Source organism: Choloepus didactylus, chromosome 2 (genome assembly GCF_015220235.1).
Source record: "Choloepus didactylus isolate mChoDid1 chromosome 2, mChoDid1.pri, whole genome shotgun sequence".
Taxonomy (NCBI): Eukaryota; Metazoa; Chordata; class Mammalia; order Pilosa; family Megalonychidae; genus Choloepus; species Choloepus didactylus.
In genome coordinates this window covers 215,079,113-215,093,854 of record NC_051308.1, presented here as the reverse complement: position 1 = coordinate 215,093,854, position 14,742 = coordinate 215,079,113, and the positions used below count along the sequence as shown (strand labels likewise).

General features: G+C 54.1%; 2 protein-coding genes across 3 annotated transcripts; both read left to right on the top strand.

The window, feature by feature from the left end:
* Positions 1-2,420: 2,420 nt before the first annotated feature.
* Positions 2,421-7,144, top strand: GJB3 (gap junction protein beta 3). 2 transcript variants are annotated; one of them, XM_037817778.1, is made up of 2 exons: positions 2,421-2,583; positions 5,603-7,144. In XM_037817778.1, exon 2 carries the CDS (start codon positions 5,637-5,639, stop codon positions 6,447-6,449), a length of 813 nt encoding a protein of 270 aa, XP_037673706.1. In that variant the 5' UTR covers positions 2,421-2,583; positions 5,603-5,636; the 3' UTR covers positions 6,450-7,144. The 2 variants fall into 2 exon arrangements, with proteins under 2 accessions (XP_037673706.1, XP_037673697.1); XM_037817769.1 differs by having other exon boundaries at positions 2,421-2,774.
* Positions 7,145-11,637: 4,493 nt separating this feature from the next.
* Positions 11,638-14,366, top strand: GJA4 (gap junction protein alpha 4). The gene is made up of 2 exons (XM_037817760.1): positions 11,638-11,705; positions 12,804-14,366. The coding sequence occupies exon 2, from the start codon at positions 12,821-12,823 to the stop codon at positions 13,820-13,822; it is 1,002 nt and encodes a 333-aa protein (XP_037673688.1). The 5' UTR covers positions 11,638-11,705; positions 12,804-12,820; the 3' UTR covers positions 13,823-14,366.
* Positions 14,367-14,742: the final 376 nt, after the last annotated feature.

Genomic DNA, 14,742 nt, shown 5'->3' with positions numbered 1-14,742 from the left:
TTGTATAACAAAGGGCTCATTTCCTTAACATATAAAGAGCTCCTAAGAAGTCAATAACAAAAAAGGGCAACCACCCAATAGAAAAATGGACAAAGGTAAAGGACAGTTCACAGAAAAAGAAACACAAATGGCCCTTAAACATATGAAAAGATGCTCATTCTCACTCATAATAAGAGAAACACAAAATGAAAGCACAATGAGATACCACTGGCAAAGATCATAAAGTTTGACAACAGTTGGTGAGGATATGGGAAATGAGTACTCTCATGTCTTAGGGAAGTATAAATTGATATAATCTCTATGAAGGGATTTTGGCAGTGCCCACTAAAATTTTAAATGAGCATATACATTTAACCCAAAAATTCCACTTCTAGGAATATAACCTATAGACATAATAAAAATGTGTTAAATGATGCTTGTCCAAGGGTATTCATCACAATTATGTTTGTAATAAAAATCAATAAATTAAAGATTGGAAATAAAAGTAAGATTGTCTTAATTTTCATCAATATGGGATTAATTAAATATATTACAGTATATATACTATTCAGCTATTTTTTTAAAAGGAGACAATTATACATCTACTGATAGGGGAAATGTCCAAATTTTGTTAAATGGAAAAAGCAAATTGCCGAACAGTATGCATAGTAAATCTCCATAAGTGTAACTGCAAAAAGAATAACTATATCACTGATTATGTATAAATGATCTTAGGAAGGATAAACAAGAAACTGGTAATGCTGGTTGTCAGGTAGGTGGGCAGTGTTGGTGGAAAAGTCTGGTATTCAGGGAAAAGTCAGGACTGGGGCCAGAAACGAGGGACTCATCAGCGAGTGGATGGTATTTCAAGCCCCAGGACTGGATGAGATCACCTGTGGAGAGAACGGGGCTAAAGTTGAGCCCTGGGACACACTCACACCAGGGATCCAGACATGAAGCCTCTGAGGTACAAGGAAACTGGAAGTGCAGAGTCAAGGAAGCCAAGGAAAGAAAGTGTTCTCTGAGAAGGAAGGAGTGATCAGCTGATAGGCGCTTCTGAAGGTCAACACAGATGGGGAGACACATGACTATTGGATTTGGCATCATGGAGATCCTTGGTGACCTTGACAGGGTCATTTTTCGTGGCATGGTAGGGATGGAAACATTGTTCCAATGGACAAAAGAATAAATAGGAGGTGAAGCGGAAAGCAAGTTTTGTTCTGAAATGGAGCAGAGCAATAGGTGGTAGGTAGCAGATGGTGGGGTCATGGACCCTTCCCTCTCCCTGGGACACCATCATACCCCCACAGATCCCCCACTGACCCATACACAGAACCACCAGGACCACCCCAGCACAGTCACATCTCAGCAAAGATTTCCAAGGGCCTTGGTGAGTGATAGGCAGCCTCTGGCCGTGGCTTTGACCTATCCAGAGACCCAACATAGCAGAGGCCTCCAGAGCTGGCTCTGCCACTCATTGTTTGTGTGACCCTGGGCAAGTCACCTAACATCTCTGGGCCTCAGTGTTCTCATTGGTAAAAGTGGGAGGTCTGATGAGGATTGAAGAAAGCCTGAAGTACGCATGCCTGGCACAGATGGCTCCCAGGTCCCAACTCAGTATGGGCAGGGTGACCATATGATTGATCCCCCTAACTGGGGCACTTTGGAGAAAAGGGAATATAACCTATACACATAATAAAAATGTCTATAATAAAAATTAATTATGCTGGGACCACAGACATAAACTACAGTCCCTGGCAAACAGTGTTGTGCCTTTGTGCAGGCACACCATCTCGGTCCAGACAGCCTGATGGTGACTAAGATCCGGGACTCCCAAGGAGGCCAGAGACTCTGGGGTTTCCCCGACAGGGCTGGGGCGCCAGCGACTCTCATTGGGTTCCTAGCCACCGGCACACTAGTAAACCAGACAAAGCATCCTGATCTCCAGACCCCAGACCAGTAGCGCCCCTGCCGCAGGCCCACCTTCCCGGGCAGGGGATCTGCCCTCACTCCCCACATCGTCACCAAACCCTCCATGCCCAGAGTGCACCCCTCACTCCGAGGGCACAGGGTGTGCCCCTTGCAGTAACTCCAGGCTATGACTTCCCCCCATCCCACCCTCACCTCTAGGCACAGGACCACCCAGCCCTCCTTTCATGCACAAGTCTCCTATACTCTCAGCTGTAGGCACAGTCTGCCCCCCAGTCAGTTCTCAGAAGTTTGCGTGCCTCATTCAAGGATGCCAGAGTCTGAGCGAGGCATGGCTATCGAGGACCCTCCCTCGCTGACGCCGGGAGGGCAGGCCCACAGGAGTGCCCCCACGGTCCCATGACAGGCGATGACTGGCAGGGCGCTGGTGCGGTATCCGTGGTAACGAGCGTGGGCGAGTCCCGATTGCAGTCCGTTCCGCGGCCACTGCACTTAACAGTTTACAGAGGGTTTCACGCCCCTAATCTCATTGGAGCCTTTGCAGTAGCCCTGCCCATGGGCCAATTCCCCCACTTCACAAATGAAGTAACCGAGGCTCACAGGCGAGAAGAGCCCCTCTGAAGTAGGTGCTGGGAAAGGGTGGCAGCTGCAGGACTGGAACCCGGACCCTCCGCGGTAGGGGCCCGCTCCCCCGCCACTCCCCCGGCTTCTCCCAAGAACTCCCCCTTCCACGCCGCCCGCGGGGTGCGCTCGCCGCCGCGCGCGCGCCTCGCTGACTTCCCGAGCCCGGGCTCGCTCTTACCTCACTTCTGCTGAGAGCCTGGGGCACGCGGGGTCCCGGACCCGCCCTGGCCGCGGTGCTGCGGGTAAGTGCGGGGCGGGGTCCCCAAGGCCCGGATGCTCCCCGGCGACCTCCTGCAGCAGGGATGGTGCTATATCCTGCAAGCGAGGCAGGGATGGGGATAAGGGATAGGGAGGTGGATCCCAGCACCACCCCCGATGGCTTTCTTGTGCCTCTACTCTGGGCAGGGTGGGAGACTCCAACTGCTGGACGGTTCCCAGACCCCTCACTTCTGCAAGCCTGGCTAGGGGGAAACTGAGGTGGGGGGCACAATAGTTTTAGCCTTGGTGGGGCATCATCCCAGGAGGGCAAAAGCTGGGCACATTCTGGTCCAAGGACTGGAAACAATGTGTGTGCTGGGAGCTTGGGTTGGGGGACCGCAGGGCATGGACCAGAACCGGTTCAGCCAGTCCCGGGCCTGCACTTGGGAGGGAAATTCTTTGCTGGTGAGTTGCTCCCTGGGGTATGTCAGGCAAGGCTGGGCAGATAGCCGCTGGAGGTGGAGGGTAGGAGCCCAGGAGGGGGCTGCACCAGGACTGGCAGCCATGGGAAGGAGTCGGGGGATCCTTTCTCCTCCCAGGGCTGGCAGTCTGGTCTCCAACCTCAACTTCAACTCACTTTTCCTGAACACTCACCAGGTGAGTGGCAGGCTGGAGCAGGAATGGTCTCATAATTCTTATAGCAGCCCAGGAAAGTAGGAATTGTTTCTGTTTAGGAACAAGATAATAGAGTCAAAGAGATTAGGGAATTTTGGGAAGTCACTCAGCTAGTAGATGGAGAGCTGAGGTTTGAAACCAGGTGTGACTCATTGTTCAATATGTATTTCACTGCCCCTTCCAAAAGGCCAGGTACTTACTTAGAAGGAGAAGAGTGGGGGAGAAGAGGAGGGTTCACAGGGATGAGGTCTTCCTGAGTCACCCCTTCCCGTGTGAGACTGATTCCCAGAGGGCTGGGATGCCCAGGAGGAACTGTGCTTTCCCCCACTCTCTGGAGGAGGGGAGTCCTTTCCCCAGCTCTCTCATCCAGCCTGTGCGCCTCGTCGCCCCGGGCTCCTGCCCACACTGCACAGCCCCTCCCTCCAAGCTGCCTCTCTGAGCCCTCCGCATTCATTCATTTATTCATTCATACCTAACTGGAGTACCTACTGTGTGCCAAGCACTAGGTATTAAATATAAAGCAGTGAGCAAGAGAGAGGAGCCCCTGCCCTCCCAAAGCTGATTCTCTAGTGAGAGAGACAGACAGTAAAGAAGAAGAAAAAAAATAACAAATAAATACTTCAATTTCAAATGGTGACCAAGTGCTATGAAGTAAATAAAGGGGACAGGAGTGAAGTGACAGGGAGGGCAGGGGCTTTTTTTGGATGGGGTCTAAGGATACGGTGTTTGAACAGAGGCCTCAGTGATGAGAAGGATCCAGCCATATGAGGTTGTAGAGGAAGAGCATCTCAGGCAGAAGGAATAAGTACAAAGCCCCCAAGGGCTGTACTGTGAAAGACGGAGTGCGGCTGGGTCAGAAAGAGGGAAGGCGAGAGTATGGGAGAGGAGGATAAGAATGTAGAATTTAGAGTTTAATTCCAGGTGTAATGAGAAGCTAGCAGAGAGCTTTAAACAAGGGAGTGACATGATCCAATTTAATGGTTTCTGGGACATGTAACAATAATATTGGGCAAGGGTGATGGTGGCTTGGACCAGAGCAGTGGCAGTAGAGAGGCGAGAAGTGGTCATTCTTGGGGGAACACGCAGGCATTGTGCATGCTTAGAGTCACCAACCCAGCTCTAAGTGAACACCCACCTACATCTGCACCCAGGCAGACCCAGAGCCGGGCATGCGTGCATACAGGCCCACCCATGCAGGTGGAGAGGTGCATGCTTGCACACCCCCACACCCACAGCAGCACACAGAAACCATGTGCACTCAGGCAGACCTGCCCATCCACACCCTTTGAGTCACTACAGGGGGAGGAGATGTGTGATTTGGGGGCCTGAACAAAGCATATTCCTCACTACAAAACCCTGGCAACCAACAGGGTTGGAGGGGCCTGGGGTCCCCTAGCCTGTGGCACAGGGAGGGGGGATTGTCTCTAGATATTCCCTGGATCTGACGAACTTGCAGGAGTCAGACTATAACCCCCAAGGCATTCCCACTCTGAGTTTCTCTCCCATCTTCACCATCCACTGGCTGTGAGACCTTGGGTTGGTGATTCCCCTCTCTGAGCCTCAGTTTCCTCTCTATAGAATGGGGCTCATAACCCCACTTCACAGGATGATAGTGAGGCATCAAGGGGGTAACACCTGTGAGAACCTGGCGGGGGCAGGCATCCAGTGGGGCAGGGGAGGGGAGGTAGCAGCCAGCATAGGCCTGGCCTTGACTCCAGCTCTAGGTTGAAGGGAGTAACTTGATCTCTCTGGACTTCACAGTCACATGTGCCAGCACTGATTGAGCACATACTAAGGGCTTTGCGATCATGATCTCACTTGCTTATCCGTCTCCTTCTGTGGAAGGAGAGCATAATAGTATCTATCTCATGGGACATTATCAAGACTAACCGAGATCCTGAACATAAAGTGTTTAGCTCCATACCTGGTTCACAGCAAATGCTCAGTAATGGTTATTATGGTCATTAACAAATGCACTTTCCCTTCCTGCCTGCCTGCTAGCTTTATGACTTGGGGCAAGTCATTTCATCTCTCCCTGCCCTAGTTTCCTGTTTGTAGATTGGGAAGAATGACACAGGTTCATTGCGATGACACATGACTCCATCCACATAAAGAACAGTGCCTGGAACACAGTGAATGCTCAATAAATGTCACCTATTAATAATTCACGTAATTTTTTTTCCCCTCATTCCCTTAGGTGGACACAGCCCCCAGCCCCCCCACTGGGCACCATGGACTGGAAGACCCTCCAGGGGCTCCTGAGTGGCGTGAACAAGTACTCCACAGCGTTCGGGCGCATCTGGCTGTCAGTAGTGTTTGTCTTCCGGGTGCTGGTGTATGTGGTGGCGGCAGAACACGTGTGGGGGGACGAGCAAAAGGACTTTGACTGTAACACCAAGCAGCCAGGCTGCACCAACGTCTGCTACGACCACTTCTTTCCCATCTCCAACATCCGCCTCTGGGCCCTGCAGCTCATCTTCGTCACGTGCCCCTCGCTGCTGGTCATCCTGCATGTGGCCTACCGCGAGGAGCGTGAGCGGAGGCATCGCCAAAAGCACGGTGACCAGTGTGCCAAGCTGTACGATGACACAGGCAAGAAGCACGGCGGCCTGTGGTGGACCTACCTGTTCAGCCTCATCTTCAAGCTCATCATGGAGTTCCTCTTCCTCTTCGTGCTGCACACTCTCTGGCATGGCTTTGGCATGCCGCGCCTGGTGCAGTGTGCCAGTGTGGAGCCCTGCCCCAACACCGTGGACTGCTACATCGCCCGGCCCACAGAGAAGATGGTCTTCACTTACTTCATGGTGGGCGCCTCAGTCATCTGCATCATGCTCACTGTCTGCGAGATCTGCTACCTCATCTTCCACAGGATCCTGCAGGGCATGCACAAGAATAGACCCCCAAGGGCCCGGGGACCCTCATCCTCTGCCAGCCGGGCCTCCACCTGCCGCTGCCACCACAAGTTGGTGGAGGCTGGGGAGCCAAGCCCTGACCCAGGTGATGACAAGCTACAGGCTTCAGCACCCAACCTGACCCCCATCTGACTGCGGGCTGGGGGCGAGGCTGGGGCTGCTGCTAGGGACAAGCATGAGGATATTGCAAAGGTGGAGGGGTCCTATAGAGACTGGGTGATACCCCCCGAGAATTCACTAAGCTATCCAACAGTGCTGGGCACTGTGCCTTCTATATGCAAATAGGCCAAGTGCCAGCCCTCAGGGGATACAAACATTTAAAGACACTTAAAGAAGCGAATTAACTAAATGTGTGCAAGGGGAGGCTTAGGGGGCTCGTAGCAGGGGCTTCTACCTAATCCAGGAGGGGTGATCAGGCAAGGCTTCCCTGAGGAAATAATGTTTAAGGGAGATGAGAGGTGTTTTCAGGCAGAGAGAACAGCAGGTGCAGAGTGCTGGAAGCCACAGAAACACAAAGGGAGTCTTCATTTCTCAAGAGAAGCAAGGTCTGGAGGCCTGAGAGTGAGCTTGGGAAGAGAAGGAGGTTCTGATGAAGACAATCCCTGCTCCAAACACCCAGGGAACCTCTGGGTCACCAGTACCCTCAGGGGAAACCTTTCCCCTCCCCTCAAGCCCTCTTCCCCAGCTTCAGGCAGCTTTGCTTCCATCTTCCTCCCTGCAAATGTGCTAAATCTGGTGCCAAACCTTTCAGACCCTTCTCCCAGGGACGCAGGGTGGATGAGCTCCTAGGAACATCCCCAAGGCAGTTGCCTTGAAATCAATAAAGGCTGTGTTTTATACAAGTTGGGTTTGCCCTCTGTTCTCCCACACTCCCACCCAGAGGACCCTGAGGGCGGGGTAAAGATCTCCATGGCTTGGGTGAAACTATGGTGGGGGCCGAGGCTGAGACTGGAGCTGAAGCTGGACTGGGGCTGGAGTTGACCGAGGTAGGAGCTGGGATTGCATTGGTGGTGGAGGCTGGGGCAGAGCCTACAGACCTGCATGTGGTTCTAGTTGTGGCCACGGGAGGGCACTGTGCTCCTTCTACTAGAGTACTTCTAGACTCGAAAACCAGACCCTGCCCTGAGTACATAAACATAATCAGAGTCATTCCCATTAGGGACAAGTCACACTGCCCCACCTTTGTAAACACAATCACTGCCATCCACAAACCACATCCCACCCTGTGTACACACAATCCCAGTTATTCAAACTCTTACTCCTTATCTATGTTCACAACTCTCCACACATTCTTTTCTGAAGCTGTGGGGTCCCAGCATCCCCCAAGCGTTTATTCAGCTCACTCCACTTTCCCTGGGCATTTTCTCCATACCAGGCCCCAGGCAGGATTCTGGGACTGTATTAGCCCATAGGACCCAGCCCAGCCCAAAGAGCTGAGTCTGAGGGAAACAGAAACACAGACTCAACTCCTGCCCTAACACCCCTGGGGTAGTTTCCCAGCACTGTGCAGTGACCTGAAGTTTAGGGGACACCAACATCCAAGGACAGCGAAGGTCGGACTTCAATAGGAAGCCAAAGGAATTTAAGCCTCTACTAACCCAGGGGGACATTTAGTGACTATCAAATGCCAGAAGCCAGTGAGCCAGGAGCCAACACAAGCAGAGAGAAGTTGGTCATTGTGTAGACAGAACACCCCGTGGTTCACCTTTGCCCTCACGTGTGGCCATTCTGGGAAATGGATAAGCCAGCCAAGTTTAAAGGGCCTGGGGCTGGGCTGACACCACCGCCCCGCCCCCTGGGTTTGAATCATAGCTTGACCACTTCAGCACCTTGAGCAAGCTTTTGGAGTCTTAGTTTCATTACCAGTACCAAGGGAATTGTATCAATGGGCAGGAAGCAGATGATACATTCAAACCGAGTAACTTAGGATTTCCTAGAGGGACTGTTTTCAAAGGTATGGACATGACTAAGGAACCCACAAGGGCTTCTGCAAAAACCCTGGGCTTCCACCAGGGTAGCAAGGGGTAGAGTTGCCATGCAGGGGCTGCAGGATGCATCCAACCACAGAGACCAAAGTACCTCCCTCCATTGCCTGCCTGCCTGTCAGTGGCTCCCGCTGACCCAACCAGAAGCCAGAGGGCAAGTCGGTACCATTGAGGCAGTCAGTACGAGTCAGCCTCCCAGAGCGCAACACAGGGTGAAGACAAGTGAAGAGTAGAGCTGAGTGGCAAACAGGATATATTCCGTACAGCACTCAGGACAGTACCTACCTCATAGCATTCTTGTGGAGATAAATGAGACACAGTAGTAGAACAGTAGCGCAGTGCCTAATAACCTAATAAGGGTTCTGTAAATATCCAGGTACAACTGTGCCTAAGAAAGCCTCTGCCTGCTATTCAGGCCATTGTTTTGTCAGCTCCAGCTTGGGCTGGATAGCTACAAAAGTCTCAGGGAGGGGTGATCGCCACCTCCTTGTCACAGTCCATTCCAGCATCTTCCTGGGTGGTTCTGGCTGCCTGGCCAAGGGTGGCTTAGAGGTCAGGGCAACTGGAGAACATTATTCAGCCCTCCCCTCTGAGAATGAGCTCTCAGCATGGACTGAGCTTCAAGTCCTGGTCCTTGGCTGCTGGACCCAGGACCATAGTTAAGGGGACATTCCAGCCCTGTGCCTCTTGCCTTTGGCCTGAGAGCTATTCTGAGCGGTGCAGCTGGCTGTTCTCATCCAGCGTGTGTTGAGCCATTATTTATCACCCAGAGTCCCCAGGGGACATCACTGTTACCCTTATACTGGGCTGTTTGGAAGGAAGGTGACCCTCACATGGCCTTGGCCTTCTCTTCTCAGGGCACACACCTCTACTCCCCATGAGGAAGATTCACTGTAAGCAAGGGAGAAGGCAACATCTGAGCAAAGTCCTGGAGGGCTCACGAGGTCCAGCCTGCAGAGGGAACAGCCTGGACAAAGGCAAGGGTGCACAGAGAACTACAAGCAGCTACGTGTGGCTGGATCACTCCAGTGATGAGGGTGGAGAAGCAGCCAACGTGAGAAGTTTGAGCACGTAGGCCCTACCCCAAAGGCAACAGGGAGCCACTGAGGGTTTTCAGCAGGGCAGTGTCCTGATCAGGTCTCTGGGGAAGTGTGGAGGCTGGGCCTGAGGGGACGGGGCAGGAGGCCAGAAAACCAGTTGGGATGGTGGCAGCAGTGGGAATGGAGGGAAGTGGGTATTTAGGGATTTTCCCAGAGGAACAGCCAGGTAGTGGGGATTACTGTCTTGGCTGATCCCCTTCCCCAAGGAAAGGGGCCGGGTCACTAATACCCTGACCTCCAGAGCCCTTGAGGAAGGGGTCAGAGCAGGGTGAAGGCAACTTTGACGTCACTCCCCAGAGCTCCACCCAGTCCTCCCTTCTTCCCAGTAAAGGGAATCAGAAAGGCTTTTTGGAGAGCCTGGGCCCAACCCCAGGAGAGGACTCGGAGCAGAGGCTGCTGTGGGGCGTGCTGAGAGCCGGCCCCCAGGGGCCTCCGTTCTCATGCCCTCAAGGGTCAGAACCAAGTGGGCGCAGCTGTCAGCTTTGGAAATCCAGGAGGCCCAGCTCAGCCTCGCCCCGAGGGAAAGGCCCGGAAGGGGAAGCCAACTCAGCCTGATCCCCCAGGAGCAGTCATCCCTGAAGTTCTGAGCTGCCCCAGAGGGTCCTCCTGCCGGCACTGAAGGCAGAACCCCTGGGGTCTTAGCTCTGGAGCCCCCAGGGTCCAGAGACTGAATCCTGTCATGGAGAAACAGGGGTCCTTCTACCACCCAGCCCCAGGCCTCAGCCCCCACCTGCCCCCTTCCCTTTCCTTAGCTGGCCCCACCCCCACCATCACTCTGTTCCCTTAGCTTTCTCTCCCTCAGCCCTTTGTACTCCCACCAAGACCAACCCACAGAACTTTCTTATTGTAAAGTTTTGTCACAAGCTTTTTTAGCCCCTACCCACTTGAAAAATTTTCTATATTATGCTATGCTTTACATTAGTCCATAAGTCCCCTCCCAACCCCATGAAGTAGGTACTATTACTAACCCCATTCTGTAGAGAAAGAAACTGAGGCCCAGAGGTTTAAGCAACCTGCCTGAGGACACAGGGGTCAGCAGCAAAGTCAGAACTTCCACCTGGGCAGTCCAGCAAAGCCTCAGCACCCTGGGGACAATGGCCAAGTTCTCCAAGACCTCCCGGCTCCGGTCCTCAGGACTGTGCTCTGCTGCTCCTCCCCCAGCCTAGAACACTCTGCCCTTGTTGCCTGGCTACCTCTGTCTCCTCCAGGAAACATGCCTAACCAAGTCCCCTGTGAGTCCCCCTGTGCTTCTCAGAACAATCCACATTTGTAATTGTGCCATTACCCAAGGCCCGGTGTGCTTGATGCCTACCTCCTGCAGCAGCCAGTGAGAGCTCAACGCCAGAGGCCAAGTCACGCTGGCTTATGTTATAGCCCTAGCTCCACGCACATTGCCTCCCACCAGCAGACCTTCCATTAATGTTCATCAACTGGATGATGCCTGAATGAATGATGGCAGGCTCTGCCCATCTCTTTAATTCCTTTGGATACCCCCCACCCCAGCTTAGAGAGAATGAGATTCAAGTCTCGAGTTGTCCGTGGGTGTTGCTTAGTGACCTCTGATTCGCAGCCTACCTGGGAATGAGGATGCTGTGGCCATTGCTCCCAAAGCAGCATTCTGGAAGAAGTTAGATGGGGTTGAGACCCCAGCTCCACCAGGGACTCTAGGAAGTCTGGATCACACCCCCTCTCTCTCAGTGTGGTCCCCGGTGTCCTAACGAGCCTTGATTGCTGAGGTCCTGGCACAGTGCCGGGAACACTGTGGCCACCCAGCAAATGAGTGGTCTTTTTTTCTTCTCACCAAGAGCAAAAGGCCCCCAGGGTCAAGGAAGGGTACTTTCCTAGAGACCCCCCACAACCTCATCCCCCATAGCCCCTGGGTCCACGTGCCAGGATCTTTTCAAATCTGTAATCTTTTCAAATCCACCCTGAAAAATCCTCACCTCCGGGTTAGGCCGGTTTCACAGTCAAAGAAACTGAGGCTCAGAGAGTATACCGTCGTGAAGAGTGGCTACAGACAAAGAGGGGAGGGGCCGGGATTTTTCAGCGCTCCTTGGACCCCCAACCCACAATACCATCTCCCTCCCTGGCCCTTCCTTTGGAGTCTGCACCTCCCCGTCCCCGCCCGGGTCTGTAAAGCGCCCCGCGGCCCTCCCCGTCCTGTTTCCTGCCCCCACCCCGCCCGCTCCGGGCTATTTAAAGCGCCCCCGCCGCCCTGCGCGGTCCACCAGGGCTCTGGCGGGCTCAGCTGCCGGGCGGTCGTGCGTCTCCACCTACACAAGGGCCGGACCGGCAGGCAGGCGGTGAGTCAACCGGGCCGGGGGCGCCACCTGCCAGCGGGAGGTCGGGCAGGGGACGCGGTTCCGTCACCTGCCAGGGACTGAGGGGAGCTGCAGGGCCCCTGCAGCAGCAGGAAGTTTGGGCCAGGCTCTGTGCTAAAGCAGTCGTCCTACTCCTTCACTAAAGCCTTATGACAACCCTAGGAAGCAGGAATATTGCTGTTTCCACTTTGCGGAAGAGGAGACTGAGAGTTCAAGAGGTTGTCATGTAGCCAAGGCTCTGGTTTAGCAAGAGAGAGCCAGAATTTGAACCCAGGTCTGGTTCTAGAATCCGGTCTCCAAACAGCTTTGCTTCCCTGAAAAGGCACCTCTCCCCTCCCCTTCCCCTACCTCCTCCCCACCCCACTCTCAGAAGTTCTGGGAACTCTGTGGCCTGTGCCTCCACCCTGGAATGACAATTCCTCTCAAGAGTCTAGGGTTTGGCAGCAACAGCTTTGGGAAAGGGAGCAGGGAGGGCAGGTCCGAGTACCCATACCAAGTCACAGATGGTCGTTATTGCTGACAGGCGGAGCTGATGGAGGACACTGCCTTCAGCCGCTAAAGCCCATCTCAACCCCCACCCTGCAATCAGAGGTTAGAATGAGGCCATCTGAGTGAGGTCTGATGAGGGGAACGGGGACCTGAGGCTTTAGGCCCCTTAAGAAGCTAAAGATAGCACACACATATCTTCCCCTCCCATCTGGGGGCCAGGTAGACAGCTTTGGGCAGAAGGGAGGAGGGGCATGGCACAGCTGTGTGACCTTGTATAAGTTCCTCAAATTTTCTGTCCCACTAGGCTCAGGAGCCTCAACTTGATTCAGAGCTCCTTGGGCTGTGGTCATCCTGGGGTTCTGGCTGGGGGAAGAGAGACACAGATTTGTGATTAGACAAGGACCCCACCCATACTCTTGCCTTTAAGAGAAGCAGAATGAGGGCATGCAAAGAGCTTAGCCCCCATCATCCAAAGATCTGCTTTGGGTCCTGACAGCTCTGCTGGCTGTGAGCCTCCAGGCCAGTCCCTTCTCCTTCCTGAGCCTTGGCTTCCCCAATGCCATGCTGACATTGTTCTCTGACTCCCTGCAGAAGGAGACCCAGGAGCAATGGGCGACTGGGGCTTCCTTGAGAAGCTGCTGGACCAGGTCCAGGAACACTCGACCGTGGTGGGCAAGATCTGGCTGACGGTGCTCTTCATCTTCCGCATCCTTATCTTGGGCCTGGCTGGTGAGTCAGTGTGGGGTGATGAGCAGTCAGATTTCGAGTGTAACACAGCCCAGCCAGGCTGCACCAATGTCTGCTATGACCAGGCCTTCCCCATCTCCCACATCCGCTACTGGGTGCTGCAGTTCCTCTTCGTCAGCACACCCACCTTGGTCTACCTGGGCCACGTTATTTACCTGTCTAGGCGTGAGGAGCGGCTGCGGCAGAAGGAGAGGGAGCTGCGTGCACTGCCAGCCAAGGACCCACAAGTGGAGCGGGCACTGGCAGCTGTAGAGCATCAGATGGCCAAGATCTCGGTGGCAGAGGATGGCCGCCTGCGGATCCGTGGGGCGCTGATGGGCACCTATCTGGCCAGTGTGCTCTGCAAGAGCGTGCTAGAAGCAGGCTTCCTCTACGGCCAATGGCGCCTCTATGGCTGGACCATGGAGCCCAGGTTTGTGTGCCAGCGCGCACCCTGTCCCTACCTCGTGGACTGCTTTGTCTCGCGCCCCACGGAGAAAACCATCTTCATCATCTTCATGCTGGTGGTTGGACTCATCTCCCTGGTGCTCAACCTGCTGGAGCTAGTGCACCTGCTCTGCCAGTACCTCTGCCGAGGGATGAGGGCACGGCAGGACCGGGATGCCCCCCCAGCCCAGGGCACCTCCTCAGACCCTTACTCTGACCAGGTCTTCTTCTACCTCCCTATGGGCGAGGGGCCCTCGTCCCCACCGTGTCCCACCTACAACGGGCTCTCATCCAGTGAGCAGAACTGGGCCAACCTGACCACAGAGGAGAGGCTGGCTTCTTCCAGACCCCCCCTTTTCCTGGACCCACCCCCACATAGTGTCCAGAAATCGCCCAGTCGCCCCAACAGCTCTGCTTCTAAAAAGCAGTATGTGTAAGAGCCTGGGACTTTTGCCACTGAACAGAGGGACCCGGGGAAGTCTGGCTGCTTTGGATGCGCTCTCCTTGGAGGCTGGGCAGAGATGGCTGGGGTTGGGGAAAGTGATACTTGCTGGCCAGAGGGCCTCATTGCAGTTTGTTCACAAACACCTAGACCTTCCTGGGAACCAGAAGGCACCAAGGATTCCCCTCTAGGGCATGGCTTTAACTCAGCTTGGGGTGCTCTTGGTCAAGGGTGTTGTGGGCCCTCTGATCTTTTTCACCTGGTCCAGAGGGACCCAGAACCAACTGACCCCACCCTCACCCTCATGGAAGATACACCTCTGCACAGGTTGTCGCCATACCCTCTCCTCACAGGAAAAAACTGATCAAAGCTGTGGGTCAGCCTTGATCCACAGACGGACATACCCTGTGCTAGCGTGGGCCTGGGGATAGGTTGTGGGTCTGAATCCGGCCTTGTTAAGGGAACTGGGGCCTTGTCCTCATCACTCCTTCCCAGTTCCACTGTTTATGCTTCTAAAATAAACAGGACTTGATCATAAAGCTGGGTGTGTATTGATGTTGTTGTGCTGTGCCTCAGGGTAATAGGGGGGAGGGCAGTTATTTCACCAGGCTTCCTTTTCCTTTTGGTCCTGCATAATCTCTTTGGCCTCTGCAACTCCACCTCTAGCCAACACCCGTAAACCCTCAAACTCTTAACATTCCTTCTCTCAGTAGTTCCCAGTCCTAACCAGTTCTGCTTTCTCAAATGCCTTGGGCACCATCCACTGCCCCAGCCTCAGAAACATGCCCATTAATCAGTGGCCAAAGCAGCACCCTTCCCCATCCTGCCCCATGCCCATCTGGTGCTCCAGCCATGCTGCCCCTCCAGTGTGCTTATCCTTACGGGTCGCTTTGCTTCACACGCATGCCTACCAGT

What these genes read in the sequence shown, in the direction of transcription:
- GJB3 (XM_037817778.1), top strand. Translation starts at nt 5,637, where the DNA reads ATGGACTGGAAGACCCTCCAGGGGCTCCTGAGTGGCGTGAACAAGTAC.
- GJA4 (XM_037817760.1), top strand. Translation starts at nt 12,821, where the DNA reads ATGGGCGACTGGGGCTTCCTTGAGAAGCTGCTGGACCAGGTCCAGGAA.